Source organism: Knufia obscura (assembly GCF_036327395.1).
Source record: "Knufia obscura strain CCFEE 5817 isolate CBS 148926 chromosome Unknown scaffold_2, whole genome shotgun sequence".
NCBI classification, from domain to species: domain Eukaryota; kingdom Fungi; phylum Ascomycota; class Eurotiomycetes; order Chaetothyriales; family Trichomeriaceae; genus Knufia; species Knufia obscura.
Window position 1 is genome coordinate 1 of NW_027042688.1, and position 25,571 is coordinate 25,571.

A 25,571-nucleotide genomic window follows, 5' to 3' on the forward strand; every position below is an offset into this window, starting at 1 on the left:
AACCCTAACCCTAACCCTAACCCTAACCCTAACCCTAACCCTAACCCTAACCCTAACCCTAACCCTAACCCTAACCCTAACCCTAACCCTAACCCTAACCCTAACCCATCCTCGAGTTGGCTTTGTTACTATTATACTTTAATTGATTCTTTTTACTACTCATATATAGCGGGTTATACATAGAATAGCTTTAAGTAGAAGGCGAAAAGCTACTAAGGCACCAGTTACTGTGTCCCTATTCTTTTTTCTATATAATACTAAGTAATAGTTAGATACTGAGACGTATACATAGCGTAATACTGGCTATAACCCTAAATTAAGCCCCTAAAAGTACCATTCAATTTGACTGCTCAATTACAGTGTAATTTTCCCTTATTAGGCTTAGCGTAACCCTAACACTAAACCCTTTTAGGGAAAATTACACTGTAATTGGCGGTGTCCTCTAGGTTAGGCCAGTAACGCAAGATAACACTACCGATCGTAGTAGTCTTTAAGAGGGGAGTTTAAGGTAGGAATGATTATGAGAGGAATGAAAACCCGTGTATTAACCACCCGCGCTACTTGCTTGGCTATGACGATCATATGTTCAACGTGTGGAAAGGTCACCCTTCCTGCAAAATATACGTGTTAGGCAACAAAAGCTGGTCCTCCGGCGATCAGCTTAAAGCCATCTGCCATTTCCATTCGAGTCTCGATACTATAGAGTTTGCGCCAAAGAGATATGTACACAATCACCCTACGAATAGTTACTACAAGTCTAGGGACAACCGCTGATAGCTGGAGTTCGAATGGATCGAAACTGCTGGCGTGCCACTCTTCGTAGCCACCACACGATCTTCAATCGAATCTCGGGCGAAGCGCACAATGAACGCGCGCTCATAAGGCATTCCAGACCCTACAGCAGCATGATCGAGAACTTTTGACCTAGGTGGACCTCAATCTTGATGGATCACCTTACCGTGCTTTGTTCCATCGAGAAGTTACGTGCGGTGGAGCACTGGATAGCTTGCTGGTACTCCGACGGGATGCAACCAAGGAACAGTACTCGAAGCAGCTCGAGATCTGCCACTCATATTCCAGATCACACGGCAGGACGCAGAAATTTCTTGCTTTCACATGTTGCTTGGAACACCGTTAATCAACCTTGTCGAGCGGAGCGAAAGCCAAGACCCGCCAAGATCCGAAAATCATCCTGGTCACGCGACGGTCATCCCACCGGGCATTTCCCCTCACCGCCAAGTTTACACCAAGCATGTCCGATGATGCATCAAGACTCTACCTTTCCACCCTAGTAAGCAAATTTGCTGCTGCGTTTTCCACCTCGTAGGCTTCAAAATATGCTTGCGCGTTTCTTGGGTGACATTTTGCAAGCCTTCGACCACTATGTACTTGGCAAGGCGTTCTGCTCGACGTCACGACGTCATGCTTGACTAACTCAAGCTGCATGCTCTGATGAAACTCGTCTACAATCGAGTTTGGAGTAGCATACCTGTCCTAGGTCGAGCTTGCGCCAAGCACGTTCGGGATAGGGAAATCCAATGCTCTTCGCTTGGCGGAACCTGTTCAAAGGTGCCTAGAGCTCGGTCGAAGTTGCCCTTGTTTCCCTGACGACACTCGCGCGCCAAGTCTGACGATTTTCAAAGCCAAGACATGCCGCTGTGTCGCATGGAGGCCCACTGTCCACGAGTCGAGCCAATGCAATCTCAAGCAATGCAACATCTTGCAAATCTTGCCCGCCTCCACAACGTCTCCCCGGCATGAAAATTGCGCTAGCGGAACCCCCACAGAACATGGCGCAAAAGGATTTGAAGGTCGTGCCTCTCACTTCTTCGCTCATATCTCTTCTGCTTGTCACGTTCCTCTTCAACTCTCTTCTCAGCAGAGCCGTATCGATTCAAGATGTTCGACAGCAAAGACATCGTTACCTCCAATGGAAATGCGCACCACGACGAGAAAGGCGCATACCCAGAGCGGCGTCGCTCTAGTGTCGCCGACTTGAATCGGGACAGGAATCTGGACGCGAAGTGAGCTTCTTCCATTGCTTTGATGTTCTCGTCTCAACTTTGCAGGATCTCCAACCCTCTCGGTGACATTCCAAGAGAGCAACTTTTGGCAGATGTAAGTTTCACCTACGATCTTTGTGACTCGGCTGATGCTGGTATAGGTCGAGGCTTTTGCGCACCGCACGGGGATGACTTCGGAGCTCGAATTGCTCCAGAAGGGTGCTCTCGTCGCGCAGAATCCCGCCGGCTATGAGAGCTTGCCAGAACTTGACGACGATGAAAGGTCAGCCCTGCGCGTGGAAGTCACCAAGAAATGGAACCACCCATGGAAATTGTACATCACGATCGCAGTCTGCTCCATTGGTGCTGCTGTTCAAGGTTGGGATCAAACTGGTACCAACGGTGCAAATCTGTCCTTCGGCACCGCGTTCGGTCTGGACACACCACAAGGCCAACCTGGGTACGATCGAGACTTCTGGATCATTGGTGCTGTCAACTCCGCACCCTACATGGGTAGTGCCTTCTTCGGATGCTGGATATCTGATCCTTGCAACCGCTATCTCGGTCGCCGTGGTGTAATCTTCGCATCCGCACTCTGTCTGATCGTTACTCCGATTGGTGGTGCAGTCTGCAACACATGGCAACAACTTTTCGCGACACGTATCCTCATGGGTGTCGGTATGGGATTGAAGGGAGCAACTACACCTGTTTTTGCTGCAGAAAATGCACCAGCTGCTATTCGAGGCGCTCTTGTCATGACCTGGCAATTCTGGACAGCATTCGGTATCTTCCTCGGAACAGCGTTCAATCTGGGTGTTTACCCTCTCGGCGATCTTGGCTGGCGTCTTCAGTTGGGCTCAGCCTTCATTCCTGCCGTGCCGCTTGCACTATTGGTATATTGCTGCCCGGAAAGTCCTCGATGGTATCTCAAGCATGGCAGACACAGGGATGCCTGGAACTCGCTGGTCAAGCTTCGACATCACAAACTGCAAGCTGCCAGGGATCTCTACTACATCAGCACACAAATTGAGATCGAGCACGAGATCGTTGGAGACTCCACCTACATCCAACGATTCGGCCAGCTCTTTACTATTCCTCGAGTGCGTCGTGCCACCTTGGCATCTTTTGTGGTCATGATTGCTCAACAAATGTGTGGTATCAACATCATTGCATTCTATTCCTCAACGATCTTCAGAGAGAGTGGTGCATCAGACTTCAACGCTCTGCTTGCTTCCTTCGGCTTTGGAGCTGTCAACTTCATCTTCGCCATCCCAGCCTTTTACACTATCGACACATTCGGACGACGAAATCTGCTGCTGTTCACCTTCCCACAGATGGCATGGACTCTCCTTGCGGCTGGATTCTCATTTTACATCTCTCCAACGAGTACGGCACGTCTTGGACTGATTGCCTTTTTCGTTTACCTGTTCTGCGCATTTTACTCGCCCGGAGAAGGACCCGTTCCCTTCACATATTCGGCCGAGGTCTTCCCACTGTCTCATAGAGAAGTCGGTATGGGTTGGGCCGTCGCGACTTGCCTCTTCTGGGCAGGTGTACTAGGACTTGTCTTCCCAAAGATCTTGGAAAGCTTCGGACCCACGGGCGCTTTCGCCTTCTTCGCTGGACTGAATGTTTTGGCCCTGTTCATGATTTTCCTCTGGGTACCAGAGACCAAGGTATGGTCATCTTCCTGCTTACATCGAATCTTACTAACTATTCGCAGCAACGCACGCTCGAAGAACTTGACTATATCTTTGCCGTCCCAACCAGCAAGTTCGTCAAGTATCAGACCGGAACATGGCTACCATACTTCATCAAGCGCTACGTCCTCTGCAACAAGAGAGCTTACCTCAAACCACTTTACACCTTTGACGACCACATTGTTGCGGACATTCGAGACCATAAGCGAAACGTGGACAGTCACGGAACTCGTCGCGCCACGCACGATGACATCTCTGGTTCAGGCTCAGACACGAAAGTCTAGAGGGCGGATAGGGGATTGCAGATTTTCCAAGCTTCGGGTCCGATGCTCCTTGCTCCTCGAGCATCTGCTAAGGCGGAACGGGGTGCCGAAATCATGCCAACATCGTCATTGATACGAGTATGGTGGCCAAATATATCTGCTGTACAATGTATATGAACAAAGATATAGCTGAACCAGAACTAGGTAGTTACACGGCGCCTGAATATCATGGTTCTGCTGAAATTCGTCTTTTGCGATGCCACGGCCACAAAGGCCTGACCTTGCATACGCTTCTATCTACTATGGTAACAGCGTTTCTCATCTCCGCAAGCTCCTTAATACAGAGCGGCTGCGGTCGCCATGTGCTCTGGCATTGAAAGCTGCAGAGCGTCGGAGACCTGACAAGTCATTCATTCGGGTAGCACGTCGTCTGTGATCTGCCATCGCATTCGTCCAAGCTGCCTCGAACCGAAGTCCGCACGGCACTGCTAGATGTGTTCTTGGTTAGATTGCAAGCTCCGGTCACAGGAAGCTGTAGGAGGAAGATACTGTAGCAAGATATGTCAAGAGATTGCGATCGGGTTTTTCGCATTGTGTGAAAGTCATGCCTCATCATAGATCGTTACATAACTCGTCATCTTCATGGTCGTTCGTGTACATCATCAGCCATATCATCGTGATCTCCGCACTGTCAACATCCTCTTCCTCCTAGTAACGCTTAGTCACGAGTGTCCTCGCGCCCGTTCGCCGACTCACCCACATCCGTCAACAGTCCAACTTCCTCCTCATGACCGAGACCCGCACCCTTCCGTGGCAGAAACTCTTGATCTCGCCCTGAAACGGTATCTGCTACGTTCACGGGACTTGACTTCCTGCCACCGTCAGCAGCAACCCAAATAGCTCCGAACAGAATCAGTCCACTTCCTGCCCAGGACCACGCGCCAGGTGTAACATCAAAAACAATCTTGTCGGCAATAAGCGCAAACAGCATTTGTGTATACAGCATAGACGTCGCTTTGGTACCAGATCCTTTGATTGGAGCTGCCGCTTGCTTCTGCTGCGACGTGTCAGTGACGATCACACTAGCTTGAGGATCAACATTTCTGGTTTGCATCTCAAGGTCATCAGCGGCAGCCTGTACCTGCTTCTCCGAGCTTGCCGGTCCACCATATGCCATTCCTTGAGTCAGCAGGAGCTGCATGATGAAGCCGCAACAACCAAGGACGGAAAGAAGGCCCCACTCCATCACATTTCCTGGCAGCCGAAATTTGACGCTCGGTAAGACAATCAGTGCCAACAAGCTGACGAACGTGCACCAGGCGCTGAAATAATTGACCGAAATTAATGCATGAGCTCGTGTTCCGATCGACCTGATGCTAGTCAAGGCCCCAATGCCACCGACTACACCAAGCATAGCAATCCCCACGGCCTGCAGATGCTGAGATGATGTCGGCTCGGGTGGTCCGTCGAGCTCTGGAGTAGACATTGTAGTATTCGAGGGCAGCGGTATATCGGGATCTGGCATGGACCTGTTCCCACTGCCAGTGAAAAGTGACACAGGTTGTGCAATAAGAATGACGCCAGCCAGACTCACAAAGCCCGCGATCTGCTGCTGCTTGCTGAAGGTCTCACCCGGAATGAGCAACGAAAACGCATAGCAAGATCCAATAGGTCCCACGAAAGTCAGAATCGTTGCTTCACTGATTGGTAGGTAGAGCAGACTATAATATAGCCCAAAGACGCCCACGAAGCCGAACAGGCCTCTCGCGACGAGTAACAAGCGAACAGTACCCGGAGGTCCTAGTGGAAAGTGTGGCACAGATCTCGACCACAATGCATACGTAGTCGTGATCAGAACGGTGACGGACTGACGTACGAACAAAATCTGGAATGGATGCATCGGTTCGCCATGGGAGCCTGGAGTTTCAAGTAGCCGCGTCGCGATGTTCATCATGCAGCCAAATATTTGACTCAGCAAAACGAGGAAGGCGCCATAATTCGCGATCCAAAGTTCTTGTGCTATCGTGCGCCATGTCCTTGGGCCAGGTAGATTCGCAAATGCTGAAGATCCACCGCTTAGCGTGCGTATGAGACCTTCATTGTGAATGCTGCCGAGCTCGGTCGAAGCGAAAGACAATTCGGAAATATCTGAACCAGAGAAAGCGCTTTCGGTCGATGGTCTTCGGGACGAACGATGCTGTGGCACGGTCAGAAAGGTGTGAGATGACTTCAATTTGTCGAGATTGTAGTTCGAAGAAGATGCTGACGGCACGACCGTCGAGTCGTTGGAGATATCATGACTGATCTCAGGCTTTTCATCGGACATGGTAGACTTGTTGAGCCATTGAACTGTGGAACACGTGAGCTGCTTCAAAAGTACACAAGATGTCGAATATTCATTGCACAGAGGATAAGCGTCAGAATGGAAAGCACTGGGTGAGTTCGACCAGGTCACAGCTGATGACTGGATGTGCTGATTGCTTCCGTCAAATCCACCAATCGATAACCACTGCATGATCAGAAGCGCTCTGGCGTTGCTCGGGCCGATGTCGTTAGCTTGCGACTGCGGGATGCAGATTGCTCACTGCCGCCATCTTCAATTTCTGACCCTCTGTATCGACCACTTCCTGCACATTGCTGAGAATTGTACAGGCAGCAAACATTCAGATGCCAGCAGTATCATGCTCAGATTCTCAAGTCCCGTAAGCTAACTGCTAGATGTCACTAACCTGGACCACACAAAACAGATGTCAAATGTCCGTTGCACCACACCACACCACACCACATTGTTGATTCGCTCATGCCCATCACTGTGACGGCACTGAAGGCGCCATCTTGCCAAACGGATTACATATGCAAACTTCTCCCGATTACCCATGTCCTCCGAATAAGTCGCGACACCCTGTCAAGAATGCTACCTCCGGAGAAAGAGAGAAGAGCAATGCAGAAGTCGAGGTGATACTGTCGAGGGAAAGGTCCTGGTCAAGACATGAGAGTTATACAAACATATTGATGCATGAGGCTTCACTTATCGAGCGCGCTTCAGCTGGCTCTGCAGGCTCATTCTTGGTCGCTTGGTCTTGGTTCAGATGCACACCAACGTGCACAAGTAGGGCTGATCTCGTATCGTGCTACGGAAAGTATTGTGCCTGCCGGCAGTGTTGTGGAATGCAGCACACATCTTGTATCAGGCAGTAAGCGCAATGCATATCTCGTCCCAGCTGGTTTGCCTGCGTCTTTTGCGGCACTGAGTAGAATAAAAATATCGCTCGGAGCATATCTTGAGTGCATAACGGTGGTAGCCTGAGGACATAGATGAACGAGGCTACAGATGACAGGAAACCTTCTACTGATCACAGTTATATATTAGGCTGTTCTCCCAAAGCGCACGGCAGTGCACAGGATAGGTGTCTGCCGCTCCTGCTTGACTTCATGTTCTCTCGTTGCTTCCAGTTCAACCAACCCAGCTTCTTTCTCTCAAGTAATTGAGATTCATGAACTTGTAAAGCACGACGCTAACGCAGTCGTTCTTCCATCAGCAGCTGCCAGCGAGTCATGTGGCAGGGATGGCCTTCACCACTTGCATTGACCCCTGGCTTTGGTGCGTCAAAATCTGTCCGCATATGCTAGATCCTCGAGAGGTATATCATGGCCGCACCAGTTCTTTCGGCACTCGATGTTCATAATGCGGCTGTGATCTTCGCCAACTTCAGCTTCGAGGATCTGGATCATCACCCATCAGTACAAGTCGAGATTGTGATACAGGCATCAACTCACAAGGAGATATAGATAATCGGACCAGGTCTGCGACCTTGATCGTCTCCCCCGTTCCAAGCCTCCTATCAGCTTGTACGTTCTCTTTACACCTGCTTCATGGGCATAGTAGTCGGCATGCTGTATGCTCGAGAAGCCCTTCGTGAGAAGCTTTTCCAGGGTTTGGTCGTGACTGCGTTTCAAAATATCGGTCAGCTCTGCGCCTTCCCACAGGAACTTGCGAGCTGCCTCAAAATGTGATCTTGGCTTGTACGTCTTGGTCTCGACACACTGAAGATTCTTGAATGTGCTGCGCAAAGGTGGGATGGAATCAGGCTTGTTCAGCTCCCGATCACTGCTGATAAAAGTGATGTGATCAGCGAAGAAAGCAACGGCTCTTGAGATAGACGGGTTGATCTGTGTACATATTTCATCCTTGCGGTGCATAAAGTGCTGGTGTGCGCACCGTTCAACCCACTCACGGTGCGTGATCAGCTTTCCCGAAAATGCCTTCAGTCGAGCAGTTTCAGCGATGGCACGAAATCTCCTGCAAACAAGCAAGGGGACTGTGGATGGCGTTCGCTGCAGGAACAGGCCGTCGAACCCAAGATGCCATACACCGTAGTATAGCATGAGGATATTGTGCAGCGTTTCGTTGGGTAGGTCGAGGAGGTGCAGAGTTTGTGTTGTGCTATGTCGTGCTGGAGCACAGGCTGACGTCGGTCCTTCATCAAGCGCGAGGATATCTCTTGCTTTGGTATCTGCCATGTCGTAGCGTTGTCTGCGTCAAGGGCAGATCGATTGCGATCATGCGAGAAGGAAGAAGCTGTCAGTGTGAGCGACTTCAGATATTGTCGAGGGCCGGCGAGCGATGTAGGCTGTCGGCATGTCATTTCACGCTGGGTGTCACTTGGAAGTGTTTGTTCACACAGCACCACCAGCCAAGTTCACTTTCTAATCAGTCTGAGCTCAATTTGTTTGAAGAAATGGAACATCGAGACCATGTATTGAAGAGAGACGAGACCCATGTAGATCGGATGTGTCTGATCGGTTTGAAGAACTGAATCAAGTCCTACCTCCTTGTCATTATCGACGGCTATGTCCATGTTCCGCCCATGCCGCCATCATTACGCATGAAAAACCCTGGTAACCATGAAAATCGTGCCGACATCAAGCGTGCAAACCAATGAACCGCCTGGGCCATTGACCAAATGCACCGCCCAGAAGTCATATTACCGGTCTTAATTGTGGAAGAGATCCCAAGCTCTTGAGCACAACGACAAGAATTCTTCCTTCTTAGCCTGTTGTGTCGCCGGACTGTCTCTTCCTGCTCCAAAAGGTCCAATCCGTGGTCCTCGATCTGGACCGCTGCCCAGAGGTGGACTGCTGTCAGCTTCGTACTCATTGCGGGTCCGGCGTCTGCCAGCACCCGTCTCTGTGTACGGAGGTTGATACTTGTTGGGTGTAAGATGATCGTTTCGATACGGCTGCGGTGAGGGAGGAGTAGGAGGCTGTCGGTATCGTATGATCTTGGGCTGCAAATCTTCTCGTCCTCCTGTCATTTCAGCTACTGCCTCCTCTGCTGATCGGAAATCTCGTGGCCTTTCGAACGACGGAGGTGGCGGGTGCGACATCGGGTGGGCTGTTTGAGGAGGGAAGCCAGGCGATGGCAAGGGTGGTCCATGGTTGGTAGGTGTCGAGTTGGCGTGATAGATCGGTGGCCTTTGCGGCTGTAGTGTATCCTGACCGAATACATCTGAGATTGGTGGAAGTCGATTGTTTGTCTGAATGGCAGGCATATGCTGAATGTGCTGGGGCGGTGGTGGCTCACGCATAGCCGGAGGCGGCTGATCTCGCCCTGTAAATGTCTGTCCCAGTGGAGCTGATTGTATAACTCTTTCATTGGCAAATCGTTCGGCTCGAGGAGGGACAATCGAAAGGCCTGTAGGCGGGGGTCTCTTCTTGTTGGCTGGCGGTTCTCTGCCGAAAGGATTTGGGTTCTCAATAGCTGTTGCACTTTCTGGTGGTCGATCTCCTTTTGCCGACTTCAATAGCCTTTGTTCAATGATTGACCGCTGTTGGTCTCTGACAGAGATACTTCGTTGTAACTGTTCTCTCATGGTTGGGTCATGAGTTTGGAATCCTGGTGACAAGCATGCTAATCCTACGTCGTGCATCGACGTTCCTGCTGATGGTCTCGAGCTGAGAGGAGCTGTAATGTTCGTGGTTGTGTTCAGGTCGAGTCTTCGTGGCCTGTGTCGACCATTTGGTCCCAGCGAAGGTGAGGAGGGAGGTTCCTTTTTGACAATGATCTTGGGGTTGCCACTGCTGCGGCCACTTGTCTGGTCAGCGCAAGAAGCCTCAGTGTTTCGCGATACATACGACAAAGGTGACTTCTTCCCGCCTGGCGGACTTGTCTTCTCATTTGGTGTTGCGCTTGTGATTTCGACCGAGCCATTTGAGGTTGCAAATCTTTCAGAGGGTGTGCTGACAGCAGCCGGCGCAAGAGGAGCATACGATCGTGGACTAGGATGTCGGTCGTGGACAGACATTGGAGCAGGGCTAGGTACTGCTACTGCTGTCGACATTGTTGTTGTACTTCCGAGCTCGAGGCTTGAGTGTTGCTGCTGTAGAGTTGACTCAAGAACACTTGATTTCCTTCCACCTCTTCCTTGCACCGGTGGAGATTTGAATTCTGCTGTTCCACCCAAGGCTAATATCGTGCGGTGGTAGCTGTTGTAGAGCGACTCAGCGAGCGAGGCGTTAGACGCAGATGGTGGTGAACGAGCGGCTAGGTCGTCGACAAGACAGGCCTCAATTGGTGGCAGCGGCAATCGCTCAGCTGTTAGTGACGCAGGTGCATGCAAAGATGTGAGAACGTGGAAAAGAATCAAGAGCACAAGAAATGGTGGAAGTCGAAGCGCTAAGCCAGCACAGTTGGGTGGGAGCAGGCGCAGAAAGGTGAGTTTGGGTACATGCAAGCCGCGGGAAGAGGCATTGTTTCTGGCATGGTCTGCGTGATAAGAGCCACCAAGAGGGCGAAAAGACAAGACAACCACCAGTGGATTGTGCGGATGATGAGACAGTAGTGCGAGAATTGGTGCTGCAAATACCTCCTGACCGCCATTAATTGGATGACCAAACAGCACTATTTCTCTGATGGACAAGCCTGGAACAAGACCGTGCATGCTTGTTGAGCTAGTCTCCTTGGGGTGTCAGCTCGCTGGGCTAACTTCAGCCAAAGAACAAAATCGGCCACTTGACAGCAGCCGCACTTCCAAATCGTCAGGAGCATCATCGTGACTGGTGCGACGCCTGCATAGCACCCGACTGAGTGCCATCATTTTCATACTTTCAGTATGACCGCTTGTTGTATCAGCATCCAACCGATCTATCACTGACAAGGATAATATTGAAATCAACGGTTCTGGTGAGTCAGCCCTACAAACCCAGGGATCTCGCCAGTCGCTTCTGAGACATCCACATCATTGGTCTGCTTCGATGTGCGACAAGTGGTTCCGCTGCGACTTATTCTCAGCTTGACTGCTCCCTTAGCCAGGTTAGATTCTCATTTATGCGGGAGGCTGCGTCGACGAGCTTCCTACTACTCCGACTGGATAGGGGCAGGATTTTATTCTCGGTACATCGTCAGATCGGACCAAAGGTAGTGAGAGTGTCTGAGGCGGACCCTGTCCGAAGGAAGATGACGCACTCCCTTTACCGAAACTCTTCGGCATTGTGACACAAGCGAGCTGTTTCAACTATACCCTGGTTTGCAAATGCATGGTCATCTCAAAGAATACTGAATAGGCAGGTGCATCTGCCGTTAGCAAACTTCTTCTGGTGAAGGAGTTTATCGACTTTCCAGCAAGGCTGAGGAAACGCAAAACGTCTCGAGTCTGTCAGGCATTCTGCTTAGAGTACGGAGTAGTTCGGGATGATCTGAGTCCACCACACTACCTACTGCTCCTATTGTTTTCTGAAACAACCACTATCGTTTTCGTTCTTCTGCCTGTTCTCCTTTCGAAGAAGAGTCCGACGAGACCACCAGCGCGACTGTGTCTCTTAGCCATGCCTCCATCAACCTTCCCACATGTTTGTATGGCGCAATTCATGTCATACTCGAATCTTGCAGTCAGCCAATCATTTCCAGCGATCTCCTAGCGTGAGCTGGATCGGTGATTTCTTGAATCGGTAGCGTGCATCCCGGTAAGCCTTACGACAATTCAATTGGTGTTTGATCTCGGACGAACAACAACACATCTTGAAACGCCCATCAGTTCATTGACGAGGGGCCCCTAAACCATGCGTTCACGCCATAACAACCCACCGCGTTCATCTTCCAGAAACCATGCAGCGATCCCGCTCGCATGGACTCTGTGGTTTGTTTGCTTAGAGATTGGAAGTTGTGCTTTGGGGCAAATGCCATGCTCAGTTGAATGAGGAGACGACTCCGGTGCACCAAGAATGTTTCGTGCAGTACCACGACCTGACCTCTGCCCGCTGTCGTTTGCCTTACGCGAGAAGCACACCTCAGCGCACTGAGTGCTGTCCTCATAAGCTTGGGCAGTGATCCTATGTCTCGACTCGCGATTCTACAGTACAATCGGTACCACTGCACCTTTTCTCGAAGACTCCGGCCCGGGTACAGCATGGCATGAATGAACTTATCCCGGCCTGTATCTCGAGAATGCACCAAATGCTCCTCGTGACGATAGTGACAGCAAGTATATCCTATTATCTTCCGAGCTTGATGGTCGTTGATGCTATGGTAGCACAGCCACGCCACAAGGCGGAGTGGCTGAAAGGATTGAAGCACAAAAGCAGACCTAAGTAAGATGCTACTGGTTTCTGTGATATGTGCCCATCCTTTAGCTTTCTCAACACCTCGGCTGGAATTGTGAGGCAAGAAGTATCTCATGATCTTACTTTGTACTCGTGCCCGATGAGCCCGTCATCATTTAGTGGCCTGATTCTCGTGGCATCAACATCAGTATGCCTTAGGACCCTCCGTAGCAAAAAGCAGGTCTTGCTAGTGTCCCAATTCTGCATATCAAAACTTAGGCTCGAGCCTGTTAACAATGTAGCAGATTCTATTTATGCTGCTCAGAATTTGTTGTCGTCTAGCAGCTCTTTTCGTCGCCGGATCACGATGACGGACCACCAGGTACAGGTAGAGGCTTGTTCCGCATACGGTGCAGCAAAAGTCCGATATGTGCATGACCGGCCGCGACACCTTCCTCAATCTTACAGAAAACGGACCTCGGCTTGAGAAAGGACAATCAACCTTGGAGCTGTTCGAGACCTCCTCCAGCTACGACACGCCACCAGTAAGCGTGAGACGACTCAGCACTTCTCGCTGTCTTCCCCGACATCTCCCATTTATTTTCGACACCTTCTTGCTTCAATTCCAGAAGGCACGTTCCATCAGCCGCAGCACCAGCAACAGATCTGTCCAGTCTCTCATTCACCAGTCACTTCGCTTGCACACATAACATAGCACTCGGCACATAGTTCACAGACAAGATGTCAGTCCCATATCTCATCAACTCCGACCAAGGCCACATCCCAGCCAGCCAACGCATCCCAACCATCGCTAAACCATTCGTCTCAGAGCGTGCCAAGAAAACACTCGATCTCGTCGAGCGCTTCGTCGAGGAAGAATGTGTTCCCGCCGATGCCGTCTTCGCCCAGCAAATCAAAGAAGCCGGCGAAGCACATGAGCACAATGTTGCTGGACGATTTGAATCTCACCCACAGGTCATTGAAGATCTGAAGAAGAAAGCCCAGGAGCTTGGTCTCTGGAACATGTTCTTACCTGCGAACCATTTCAAGGAAGGCGCTGGTTTCAGTAACCTTGAGTATGGACTTATGGCTGAGTATCTTGGGAAGTCCGGTGTTGCAAGCGAGGTGAGTCTAGCTTGATGATCTCGTGGCTGAAAGTGTCTTGGTGTAGACGCACTTATATCAGTCCTGTCTGTCCCGAACCACAAGCTAACAACGTCCTAGGCATGCAACTGTGCAGCACCTGACACCGGCAACATGGAAGTCTTCGCCAAGTACGGCACACAGGAGCAAAAGGACAAATGGCTCAAGCCACTCCTTAAGGGCGAAATCAGATCCGCTTTCCTGATGACAGAACCACAAGTCGCCTCCTCAGATGCCACCAATATCGAAATGTCAATGGTCAAGGAAGGCAACGAGTGGGTATTGAACGGACAGGTAAGCCACCCTCCACATTCCCACGCATAAACACTAACACCCCCAGAAATGGTGGTCCTCCGGCGCCGGCGACAAGCGCTGCAAGATCTACATCGTCATGGCCAAGTCGGACCCAAACAACAGCAGCAAATACAAGCAACAATCAGTCATCCTCGTCCCCGCAGACACGCCAGGCGTCAGAATCCACCGAATGCTGAGCGTCATGGGCTTCGATGATGCCCCACACGGTCACGGCCACATCTACTTCGACAACGTCAGAGTGCCCGAAAGCAACATGATCCTCGGTGCTGGTCGAGGATTCGAGGTCGTGCAAGGCCGACTCGGTCCAGGACGAATCCATCATGCAATGAGAAGTATCGGTGCAGCGGAGAAGGCCATGGAATGGTTCCTGGCACGAATCAACGATCCAGCCAAGAAGCCGTTCGGTGAGACTCTGAGCAAGCACGGTATCATCCTCGAACGAGTCGCGAAGAGCAGGATCGAAATTGACAGTGCACGACTAGCAGTGCTGAACGCTGCAGCCAAGATTGACGAAGGGGACGCGAAGGCTGCATTGAAGGAGATCGCTGAGGTCAAGGTGGAAGTGCCGAAGATGCTCATGGAAGTTCTTGACCGGGCTATGCAGGCTTACGGTGGTGCTGGTGTATCCCAGGATACACCGCTGGCTAAGATGTGGTCCAGTGGACGAACGATGAGAATTGTCGACGGCCCAGATGAGGTGCATATGCTGCAGATTGGAAGGAACGAGAACAAGAGGGGTGACAACCTGCGAAAGAAGATCAATGCTCAGCAGGAGAAGTCCAAGGAGTTGTATAGGAAGTATGGGCTGAAGTACGAGGATCCATTGCAGCTGAACAGGATATCAGGAGGGAAGAGCAAGTTGTAGATGATATTGTGTAGACATTAACGAGCTTTGACACAAGCAATGAAATCGTGGTGAATCTCTCACCGGCATACAGACTGCGTTTTCATGCGTTTCACCTTGGAATTTGAGGCGTGCCGCGAGATGCCAGCTCTCTAGCTTGACTCCTTGAGCGAGAAACGATGTGTGACATGCCCTATCCGGATTCCAGTGGAAAGCGAAAATCAATTGATAGTCGTAGCATTCATATAACGTTCACGGATACAATCATCACTTTGGATAGCGATATCGCATATCATACGGAACCTGGACCGTAATGGCACCCCCCACAATCTCCAAATGCTCACGGCGTAACCTCCCTCAAGGTGAATGTCGTCCCAGACATCTCCCCAGTCCAGTCGGGACTCCACCAGTTCGCCAATTTCGTTCCAGTACACCAGGTCGATGTCGTAATGACCAGCCTCGCACCTGCCATGCCCTGGAACGTGCAGCCTGTGCAGATAACGGTAAGAATGACCGTATTCCAGACAACTCCTGGAACCCATTCGCATTGGACTGGTGAGCTTTCCCAACCCATAGATCGACAAGTGCCAGGTATAACCCGTCTGCCTGCTGGGCCAGGCCTTGCGGAATCGAAGTCAAGACTGATGTTGTGTTCTACACCGCCTTGTACGGCAGGATTGTTGTAGTATGTCTTAGCGTGGACGTCCAGAAGAGCATTCAAGTTGGCCTTCTCCGGTTGTGCTGTTTCTGGAGTGGTAGCGGAGGCTTGAACTTGTATCGCATTGGCCGAAGCTGCTTCTTCGCCTGCGTACAAGTACGTTAGTTCCGTAGTTCACAGGATAGGTGAGGCCTCATTTACCTTGTGCATCTTGTATCTCTGAAGCCGCGGTGGAGAACAACGATATGCCGAGGATGGTATCGTTGTTGTCGTTGTCGGCTGAGTCCTCTGACACAATTTGTATGGTCGTAAGCTTATCGCCTGTAGTGATAACCGGAGGGCTGACTCTGGCAGTGTTCCATGTTCCAGGCCTGCTGCTGAACTCGAAGAAGATCGAACAGGTAGTGGCTGTAGAACCTGTGTTGATTGGTAAAGATTTCCTGCCGTTCGTCAGAGGCATGGGAGCTCCTTCACCAGAACCCAAGAATGTGCCGCCTTGAGTGCCTGGGATTGTGATAGTAGCTCTCTGAGTCCATGCTGCGTTGGTCATGGCCACGATCTGACCGACGCAATTGGCGGGTATGGTAACAGTGACAGGGTTTGAAGGCATATTGTGGGGGCTTGTATCGCGTCTGGCAATGTGCTTGTTGTGGGATGAGTTGAGAACTTGGGCGGCTGCTTCATAGTTCTACTCTCTTCGCGGGAATTGGGTCAGCAACAAACATGTCGAGGCATTCGGATAGGTTATATCTTCATTGTTTCCTCGTGCACTGAACCTCTTAGGCGACCGGTGAGAAGAACCTGCAGGGAACACGGACGTGTGAGTTAGCACAGTTGTGGCTTGTCATAAGCGAGCTGAATTATTTGTACACGAGCACGCACAGGAGTGAGCTTCACGATCGATGCAGCGTCATCAACGCAATAGCAAGTATCAGAGATTGAGTCTCCTGGCATGTGGTTCGGTGTGTCATTCCGTCTCTTCTCGCACGCTTGTGCACAGTGTTCAGCTCCCATGTATTAGCTGCTGATGGAGTTTGCCACACTGTCTCAGCTCTTCCCAGCACCATACGCCAATCCGGCTCGCTGCGCAGACATGTGTTCCTCGACGGCCTGCAACAATTGTCAAGTTCTTCTCTCCCGAAGAGATGGAAGCACTGAAATTCAAGAGCCTGATGGAGTTCAATACCCTTGGGCTTCACGACTGCGTTGTGGAAGGGGCGATGTTCGCGGGTTTTCGCTTTGAGAGATATTAGAAACGCGCTATTGGGAATCGATCGACTCGGGTTGGTAGCGATATCGCGACGTTGGGAAGGAATGGCATTGAGGGTATCGAGCAAGATGTGCTATGATTGCGTACTGGGCAACGGACAAGTGCAGTTCGTGATCGCAACAGCATTGTGCGGCCGGTGAATGTTGCGTCTTCTTAAGGAGGAAGGCTTCCAGGTCAAGCCACAGCTTACGATAGTGTCCATGGGAAACACGTATGTGTCGAAATGATGGCAATTGCGCACGCGAGACTGCGTCAAAGCAAAAGCGTCTCGCCGAGGCCGCGCGCAGCATTTCGCTGCCACGCACGCGTTATCACGTGCACGAATAAGGCCCTGGGCGCCTGCCAAAGCAAGAGAAGCACTGCTGGTGCCTCTGCAACAAAAAACCTTCGCAAGATGCTCACACGAAGCCGCACGGCATGTTACTATTTCTCAGATTCTATCATGAATGCAACACGTTCATCATGTCGGCTCCCTCGAGCTCTTCCTATCGACACCATCGCAAGTTTCCCCTCCTTTACAGCACAACAGCTACATGCTTATCTAGGTACTTCGACACATCACCCATGAACGCCGCCGCAATACAAGCCGGCACTCCAAAGGCAATGGTGATGTAGTACACAAGCTTGAATGCATGAGCAAACGCCTGCACCGTACCTTCCTGCAGAATTGCCGCAGAGTCAGCATGCGGAAACGGTGGAACAGTCTGCGCCCACTCCCTGAATGGTATGGCTGTGAGTGTCGTCACCATTGCCTCGATCAACTCCGGGTTACCGTACTGGACCTTGACAAATGCCGGCACGATGTAGGTGTAGGTGTTCTTCGTGATCTCGGTGAGGAAGCGATTGTAGTAGATGGCCAGACCGATGACTTGAGCTTGAGCTCGAAGACCGACGGTGAGTGCTGTGACTGATGCGATGAGATCGTCCGGCGTAATGACAGTGATGATAACCTGGTTCGGAACGAGGACTCCGCCAACACCGATGAGGGCGAGCACAAGCGGTGCCATGATCGTGCCGATATCATGAGGGTCAGCTTGCGTAAGACATGCGGAACCTGACTTCTGTTAGCAAAGGACATCAGCCTTCAAGTTGACATAGCTCACCAACTGTCTGCATGATGCAGAAAAGTGTCATCACGACCGTCGTGCGACCTTTGAGAAGTCCAAGCAAAAGAGCCGAAACAATAGCTCCGCCCAGGATGCAGGTTCCAATCGGAAGCGTGTAGATTCCGAGCTGATAATGGTTTGACTGGTACACACTGATTGCTTGGATTGGCCAGAAAACCACCAATGGAATATAGTTGATACCGGCTGCGAAGATGACGAACAACATGCAGAAGAATGGTCGTGGTGCGTGCACGATGCGGCGTGGGTACATCGGATGAGGCGCACCAAATTTCTCCCAGAGGCCGAAAACAACACAGAGGACAAATCCAATGATGAGAAAGGAGAGGACATGAGCTGATGTCCACGAATAGTCCTGACCTCCCCAGTTCAGAGCGACGAGGATAAAGACGAGACCTGTTGTGAGAAGTGCTCCGCCAACGAAATCGATCCGCGCAATCTTCTCTCTCGTCGTGAGACCAATACCGTTCACTCTTGGTGGTGGATGGTAGAAGGCAGCAATCATGACAAAGCTGATGGCGTTCCAGAGAGCCAGGACAAGTCCTACCCACCGCCATGACGCTATTGAGATCCAGTTTGCATACATTGTCCCCGGCGTCCATGGAATGATGCAGCAAAGGATGATGGCGGCGTAGAGAGGTCGCTTAGCGGTTGGCACAACCTCCGAGACAACGGCAATGGCCATAAGCTCTTGTGTGACGGCACCGAATCCCAGTAATATCTGTCCAGCAAGAAACGACTCGGCGTTGACGCATGCTCCACACGCAACACAGCCGATTATCGCGAGGATGAACCCGACGAGGAATATCATTCTTCTTCCAAAGAGATCGGCTAGCGGACCAACGAACGGTGCAAGGGCTCCTTGAGCGACGATACCAGCTGTCAACAACCAGAGCAGCAAGTCTGGTCTCTGGAGGTCGTCGGCGATGAGGGTGCCGAGGGTAAGATAGAGGAGAGGTGTGATCTGGGATGCACATAGGCCGAATGCGCAGCCCATAATCGTCATGATGAAACCTATCGACTTCTAAAGCGGTATTAGGTGTGGCACACAGGACCTTTGTCAGAAGCAACGTACCACATTGTAATGCTCATGGTCCATGCCATCGCCTTCTGTCCTCAAACCGTTCTTTTCATAGTAGTTCGGGTTGTCTGGTACCCTGGATATCGTGCGGATGACCTCCAGGTGATCTCCAGCTTCATTGCGCTTGGTTTGGCTTTCGGGGTCGCTGTTGTCAGACATGGTGGTTGGGGCAAATACTGAGGTTGGAAGAAGGCAAGTTGGCTAAGAAAAGACAGGTCGATCGGCGAGCTTTCATAGTCGAAGGCAGCTTGCGATATATGGTTCTGTAGCATTGGGTTCGCCCGCAGATGCTGGTTTGTGTAGCTTCTGAGCAGATTTAGCTAGTCTCCGATTGCACCCCAGCTTTTGTCGACTTGAGAACCTTGATCAGCAACTTAAGAGATCTGTTCCACAGATTGACATGCAAATACCTCGAATTGATACAAGACAACCCTTGTCATTGTGGGTTAGCGAGCTTCGGCTATGGAGCTTCTTCCACTTTGGGATGGCTTGGATGTTTTGACTGCGAAGCTAAGCTTTGAGTTCGTGGAGAAGTGGAATGTGGTTGCGCCTACCTCGGTATTTTGTTGCAACAAAGAAGTTGATCTCAACATTTATTGGATGTTGCGGCTCATGTTCATGCAGGTCAAGATGGTCATCGTAAAAATGCTTCCGCTGTCCCAAGGTGTGAGACCGTGCCTTTCTTCGAGGAGCAGTGGCACAGAAGGGCATGAAGCTCGGTACTCTCCGGTTTGAGGAAAGCACGGGGCACGTAACTGCAGATTCATTTTCGAGGAACCCACTACGAGATGATCGTCCGGGTGGCGGAAGCCAATATTGGCAACAATACATGCTCACGAGCATGAATGATACACTTCATGCATCGTGAATGTACATGCGCAGTGCTTGTCGAATCACACAGTAAGGAGTAGTCAACATCTTGGTTGGTTCTTAGAGCCGTCAGCGAACGGCATGGCTATCGCTCGGGTTCGACCTGGAGTAAGGATAGCGAACAGCTGATGTACCTGCACGATAATAAGCTCCGCGTATTCGAGCTAACTGCTGCACGCTGCAGCAACCCGCCTGGGGTCTCACTCGTCCGTAGATGCGACATCGGTGCATCTCATAGCTAGCAACATCGCGTAGCTCATGCTGCTCGCTTGCATCTCATCATGAGTTCTCGATTCTGGCAACGTTTTTTGCAATGGAAAGCGTGTCGAGCGCCGGTATTTGCCAAGCCAGGCATCTGGCCTCCGGTTGACGTCGCGGCCGAGGCTCAGTGACTGGTCGTCGTGCTGGAACAGAAAATGGGAGCTGTATTTCGTACGTTGGTCACGTTCAAGGAGAGCCGTACACATTGTTGTTCCACGCTCCTGATCTCAAGGAGTAGCTATCAATTGCTGTCGTCGTCTCGATGCCATAGGCGCGCTGAACACTGTTCTTGCAGAAGCCAACGATGTCGCAGCATTACTGTAGAAGATACTGTCGATTTCACAGCTCGCGGAGTGCACGAAGGGTCTGTGTTGACGTCCTCCATTGTTTGGGCCCGACGACGATGTGAAGCCACTCTAGTCGATCAACCCCTTCAGCGTCCATCTCAGACTCTTTTTGTGCAGCGCTCGAGCAACGCAAGCTCTGACTGAGTCATGTAATCTCTATCATTGTTTTATGGCGGAAATCAGTCGATGCGATCGGCTTTCGTAGGCTGTCGAGGGCGTCTGGGTCCTTCATTTCGACGAAGGCCGTGGGAGATACATGTCTAGCGGTAGTCTCGGTGTGTGTGCAGCATCTGGCGAAGAGGGGATGACAAAGTCTAGGTTCAGAACGCTGTATGTGCTCTTTTGCTTCGAACGCAGAGCGACGACAGAAACGCAGGACAGCGCGGATACTCGACCGAGTCTGGATTAGCGGCTCTGTCGGCAGTCCCTGATGCGGAAGCGGCTCCTGCCTCACCAGCCTGGAGTCAGGATTGTCGGATTATTCCTCGCACTTCCCGCTTCTTCAAGTCCTCCAAGCAGCTCCTCCCACTTGATGAGAGTTGATTCTGGTCTTGCAAGAATTTCTTTGTGACGTGGTCTTGCGCGATTGAATGCTGCATGATAGAAGCTTGGCGGAAGATGATTCAGTAGCCGAAATGATAACATACATGAACCTGCTTTCCACAGTCGATCACCAGCTCCCTCGTTGTTACCCGCACAACATACCACATATTGGGCACATTACAAACCACTATCCACCAGCTAACGATGGCAGCCACAGAGAAGAACCAGACCGAAATTGAGAAAGCCAAGCAGCTCAACCACATCCCCTGGTGCGATGAATACGAAAAAATGATATCCGGCATGCTATACGACTCCTTCATACCAGAGCTTGAAGCGAGCAGATTCAAAGCACGAGCTTGGTGTCACAAATACAACAACTGGTTCCCACAGAACGATCCGAAAGCAGATTTCAGACATCTCATTGAAGCTCGATCGGAGATGCTGAAGGAGATTCTGGGCTCTGTCGGCGCCGAGACATTAATCGAACCCCCCTTCACAGTACGTGAGTAGTCTAGACTGAAGGGAGAAATGCTGATATCGTTAGTTCGACTACGGATGCAACATCAAGGTCGGTGAACGTTTCTACGCCAACTTCAACTGCTGTATCCTCGATTGCGGTCTGGTCGAGATTGGTGATCGGACGTTTTTCGGACCGGGAGTGGGCATTTATGCTGCAACACATGAGGTCGATGTTCAAAGCCGGAGAGACAATATCGAGTTTGCGAAGCCCGTCAGAATTGGTGCGGATTGTTGGATTGGTGCGAATGCGGTCATACTGCCTGGCGTGACGATCGGGAAAGGTTTGTTCGATGGCTAGCTATCGCTCAGTACAGATGCTGACGAATTGGTAGGATGCACAATTGGCGCATCTTCTGTTGTGACCCGAGACATCCCAGATTGGTCAGTGGCCATGGGCTCGCCGGCCAGGGTCGTGAAGCAAGTGACGCCGGTCGAAGATATTCCAAGTGAAGCTTCAAGCTGAGCCTCGAGCAGGTGATACCTGCGAAGCTCGATTTTTGTTTCGATATCCAGAGACACAGATACCACAGTCCATTTGCCCTTCAGGCCAAGTGTCATACAGCCTCTTACAGCATGCCCGCGTCAAGTTAAACACGACGAATAGCTTCCCAATCATCCGAGGCTCGCCGTGCAAAGACTTTTCTCAGAAGCTGTGCGTTTTATTGGCCGGTGGGCTCCAGGATGGTAGCTGAGACACAGTCGATAAAGGACTCGCGAAAACAAGACTTACGACCTTCGCCCTGCCGATCTAACGGCTTGCTAATCAAAGACAACGACGGGAACTTCCATGGGCTGTCCTGATGCTAATACTTTCAAAGTGGAAGAAATCAAGCCGGGAGCACGAACATTGTGCATTCTGAACGAGGCGATCAAACATCTCAGTCTCGCAATCCTAACAGGCATGCGCATTCCCTACAAAACCCATACCGAGACGCAGACGTTCATACCACAATCTCATACAGCCACTCCTCTTCAATCTACTTCGTCTTATCACCCTTAATCGTCTCCACAATCACATCATCTAACTTCGTGGTCTTCTTGAAAGCGCTCAATCCCTTCCTCTGACTCGGAGTGAAGACATCCTCCAGCAGACCATAGTCCTTGACACTTTGCTCAACAGCACTCAGAAGTGTAGGCCTCAACGTCGACAAGTGCTTCGGCTCGAACGTGGCAACGGTTCTCAGACCCACCCCGCCATGCTTGGCAATCCAACTCTTGAACACCGCCGCAAGCCCATCGACCTGCTCCTTAACGACCTCCTTCGGTATAGCGCGAGGTTTCTTCTCTTGCGCATGAACGAGCGAACTGAGATCAATCGCGATAGCTCTCGCCTGAAGAGAGGCACTCATTATCTCGAATTTCTCCATCGAACAACTCCAATCGTTCTTCTTGAAGAGTGCACCTATCTCTAGCGCGAGGTCGATGCAGACACGATTGAGCGCTGCCCAGTCGAATTCTACCAGTTTCATCTCGAGCTCCAGGCGCTGCTTGCTCAGACGAAGCACGTTGAGGGGACCTACCCGCTTTGTTGAATCGGCCAACTTGACAGGTTCGGGTCTGTCTTCAATGTCAACGCCTAGATGGGACATCTGCACACGTCGTGTAGGTCTGCCAAGCATCCGCTGCACATCGGTCGCTCGCAAGATGAGTTCCTCGTTGTTGTTGCACATGCCGTAGAACACATTCGTCATGGTGACATTACCGCACAGGCTGTGGAGCAGAGGCCACGCTGCGAAGCGAAACTTGGATGCGTGCGGGCAAAGGCCAGTGTCGAACCGTGCATGATCTCCTCGACGACTAAGCAGTGCGTGCTGAGTATGCCCAAGTGAGTAGAAGACACGGGACATGTATTGGTCGCGTCGAGACTTCCTTGGCCGTGGACCTCTGTAGATCAGATCATCCCCACAAGTATTGAGTAGGAACTGCAGGTCTGGCCACTGCACATCCAGAGCCCCTTCTTGATTGCACAAATTCCAGAGATGCGCGAGTATGGTGAAAGTACTTGTCTGTATGGTTGTCACTGTATGGACACCTGCACTGCAAAACTGCCTCATCGCTTGTGCAGTACCAGTGAATGACCAGCACGTCCTGTAGAGAAGGCCGGCGTCAGAATGCAGGCGAGTCTGGAATTTGTTCTCCCTCCTCATTTGGTCCGCGCCGTGTTCCAGGAGCCATGCCCTGGTGTTGCCGAAGTAGTGATCATGCTCCGGCTTCTTCTCCTTGACCCTCTTCAACTCTTCTTCATATCCGGCACAAGCTCGAGCGCAAAGCTGATCAAGCATGGTGACAGTAGACATCTCCGAAGACGGTAGAAGCTGGTTAGGTCTATCACGAAGTATGCTTTGAGCAGTCACTTCCATCAGCATAGCGAATGCTGTCGTTGCTGGTATATTCCATGGCCCCTTATCTGGACGGTCTTGGTGTATTTTAACGAAGCTCAACTCTTGTGCAAGCTTGCCGTCCAGCCATGAGCCTGCTTCCGTTTCTCGATCCCAGTGGCGGAAGGTGCTGATGATGTTGCCGGCGATGCAAGTCTCCAAACGTGCTCTGTCCGCAGGTGATTCCTCCGAGAACCAATCAATCGAGTTCAAGACGTTCTCGATCTCCGAGCTGTGCTTCACCAGGTCGTCCAAGGGTGCCGAGAAGCAATCCCAGATTGTCTCCTGCATACGTAGGAAGTCGGACGTGCAAGCACCTTGTCCCGTTCGAGTAGCTGTTGAGAAATAGAATTTGTCCCATTCAACTCGTCCTCCGAAAGCACCCAGTGTCTCGTGCTCAAGTTCGACGACCATCGCAATCGCTTGGTTCGTTAAGAAAGAGATTGACGTCAAGCTGGAACCGTGCAAGGAGTATTGGGTCCACTGTTGGAACAAGAACGCTCGCAGCGTATTGACTTCTTCATAAAAGCATGAGAGTGCAAAGAAATACTCCTCTCGTCTCCACAGAGCAATGGGGTCATCCTCGATCTTGGACTTCTGTTCGGTTCGGCTCGGCATTGAGGTCGATTGGCTCGGGTGAGTATGACTTGTAGGCTCAGGGCTGTCGCTGATGTGCGTTGCCTCCTCAATACTGAGGACTGCGAACGGGTTGATAAGGTCTTGGTCATTGAAGCGAGAGATGCTCTGGTCGTCTTTGTGTGGGCTGCGTATAGCGTTGCTCTGTCCAAGCATGCCTTTGTCGTCCAGAATGGAGATGACTTTCCGCAAGATTTGGACTGGATATGCATGACTCCGGTTTGACCTCTGCGCTCGCTCGTCATCTGGATCGGTAGTTCTTGCGTAATGCTCAAGGCATTTGGTTCGTCCTCGTAGCACGTTAAGAAGCTTCTCGATCGAGTGATTGGGCAATCTGGGTGCAGGTATAACAAGGCTGAGCTTCTGAATCAGAGGAAGGATGTGGTAGACTGCGATACTGGATACATCAGATCCATCGCCGTTCCTGAGGTAGCTCACGTCGATGCGGTGTTTCTTCGCAACCTCGACTATGGTGATGATGACACTTTTCTCGTCGTCCTTGTATTGTTTGTAAGTATTACGAATGAGTGCGTCAAGTCGCGAAGACATCTTTGGCGCAGATGATTAACGTTGTGGTAATGCTCAGTTGAAATGGAGCGTGATGAAATGTAGGAAGGATGGCCTTGAAGGATGGCTGAACTGCTGCTTTTATGGGAAGCAGGTGACAACAAATTCTGCTTGGCGGTAGTGAAAGATGAAAGTGCATTGTGGCATGTCCTTTCATCTCACGATTTCGACAGCTTGCTTCGTGAAGGATCGGCCCGAAGTGAATATCGTTGTCAGTGTTACTTGGTGGATGAGCGGTTCCGGGCGCATGATGTCGGCAATCAAATGCGAATTGAAAGCATCAGTAATGCGAAGGGCATAGTTGCGAACGCGACGTGTGGTATTTAAGCTGCTGACCCAAGAGTGATTGAGGCACAGTGCAAATCGCCATGAGTCGGACGAACGAGCGAATAGACGTGTATATAGATACGGCGCAGTGCTCAATCGTTCCTTTGATTGTTGTCCACCATGCTGATATTGAGCATGCTTCGAGAGCAGAACCATTGCGGATGGCGACCATGTTGACGTGCTG

At 51.1% G+C, this 25,571-nt stretch overlaps 9 protein-coding genes across 9 annotated transcripts; 3 read left to right on the forward strand and 6 right to left on the reverse strand.

Annotated features, from left to right (window-relative positions):
* Window positions 1-1,899: 1,899 nt before the first annotated feature.
* PMZ80_001840 (uncharacterized protein) lies at window positions 1,900-3,987 on the forward strand (the record flags this gene model as incomplete). The annotated part of the gene is made up of 4 exons (XM_064870279.1): window positions 1,900-2,024; window positions 2,070-2,118; window positions 2,165-3,679; window positions 3,727-3,987. 4 exons carry the CDS (start codon window positions 1,900-1,902, stop codon window positions 3,985-3,987), a joined length of 1,950 nt encoding a protein of 649 aa, XP_064732732.1.
* A 697-nt stretch (window positions 3,988-4,684) lies between these two features.
* PMZ80_001841 (uncharacterized protein) lies at window positions 4,685-6,292 on the reverse strand (the record flags this gene model as incomplete). Its single annotated transcript, XM_064870280.1, has 1 exon — window positions 4,685-6,292. One exon carries the CDS (start codon window positions 6,290-6,292, stop codon window positions 4,685-4,687), a length of 1,608 nt encoding a protein of 535 aa, XP_064732733.1.
* A 1,442-nt stretch (window positions 6,293-7,734) lies between these two features.
* Window positions 7,735-8,487, reverse strand: PMZ80_001842 (uncharacterized protein; the record flags this gene model as incomplete). The annotated part of the gene is made up of 1 exon (XM_064870281.1): window positions 7,735-8,487. The coding sequence occupies one exon, from the start codon at window positions 8,485-8,487 to the stop codon at window positions 7,735-7,737; it is 753 nt and encodes a 250-aa protein (XP_064732734.1).
* A 473-nt stretch (window positions 8,488-8,960) lies between these two features.
* PMZ80_001843 (uncharacterized protein) lies at window positions 8,961-10,307 on the reverse strand (the record flags this gene model as incomplete). Its single annotated transcript, XM_064870282.1, has 1 exon — window positions 8,961-10,307. One exon carries the CDS (start codon window positions 10,305-10,307, stop codon window positions 8,961-8,963), a length of 1,347 nt encoding a protein of 448 aa, XP_064732735.1.
* Window positions 10,308-13,245: 2,938 nt separating this feature from the next.
* Window positions 13,246-14,827, forward strand: PMZ80_001844 (uncharacterized protein; the record flags this gene model as incomplete). Its single annotated transcript, XM_064870283.1, has 3 exons — window positions 13,246-13,629; window positions 13,729-13,941; window positions 13,988-14,827. 3 exons carry the CDS (start codon window positions 13,246-13,248, stop codon window positions 14,825-14,827), a joined length of 1,437 nt encoding a protein of 478 aa, XP_064732736.1.
* A 319-nt stretch (window positions 14,828-15,146) lies between these two features.
* Window positions 15,147-16,074, reverse strand: PMZ80_001845 (uncharacterized protein; the record flags this gene model as incomplete). Its single annotated transcript, XM_064870284.1, has 2 exons — window positions 15,147-15,610; window positions 15,666-16,074. The coding sequence occupies 2 exons, from the start codon at window positions 16,072-16,074 to the stop codon at window positions 15,147-15,149; spliced, it is 873 nt and encodes a 290-aa protein (XP_064732737.1).
* Window positions 16,075-17,249: 1,175 nt separating this feature from the next.
* PMZ80_001846 (uncharacterized protein) lies at window positions 17,250-19,098 on the reverse strand (the record flags this gene model as incomplete). Its single annotated transcript, XM_064870285.1, has 3 exons — window positions 17,250-17,788; window positions 17,838-18,882; window positions 18,934-19,098. 3 exons carry the CDS (start codon window positions 19,096-19,098, stop codon window positions 17,250-17,252), a joined length of 1,749 nt encoding a protein of 582 aa, XP_064732738.1.
* Window positions 19,099-21,164: 2,066 nt separating this feature from the next.
* On the forward strand, window positions 21,165-21,942 carry PMZ80_001847 (uncharacterized protein; the record flags this gene model as incomplete). The annotated part of the gene is made up of 3 exons (XM_064870286.1): window positions 21,165-21,458; window positions 21,505-21,760; window positions 21,812-21,942. 3 exons carry the CDS (start codon window positions 21,165-21,167, stop codon window positions 21,940-21,942), a joined length of 681 nt encoding a protein of 226 aa, XP_064732739.1.
* A 514-nt stretch (window positions 21,943-22,456) lies between these two features.
* On the reverse strand, window positions 22,457-25,042 carry PMZ80_001848 (uncharacterized protein; the record flags this gene model as incomplete). Its single annotated transcript, XM_064870287.1, has 1 exon — window positions 22,457-25,042. The coding sequence occupies one exon, from the start codon at window positions 25,040-25,042 to the stop codon at window positions 22,457-22,459; it is 2,586 nt and encodes an 861-aa protein (XP_064732740.1).
* Window positions 25,043-25,571: the final 529 nt, after the last annotated feature.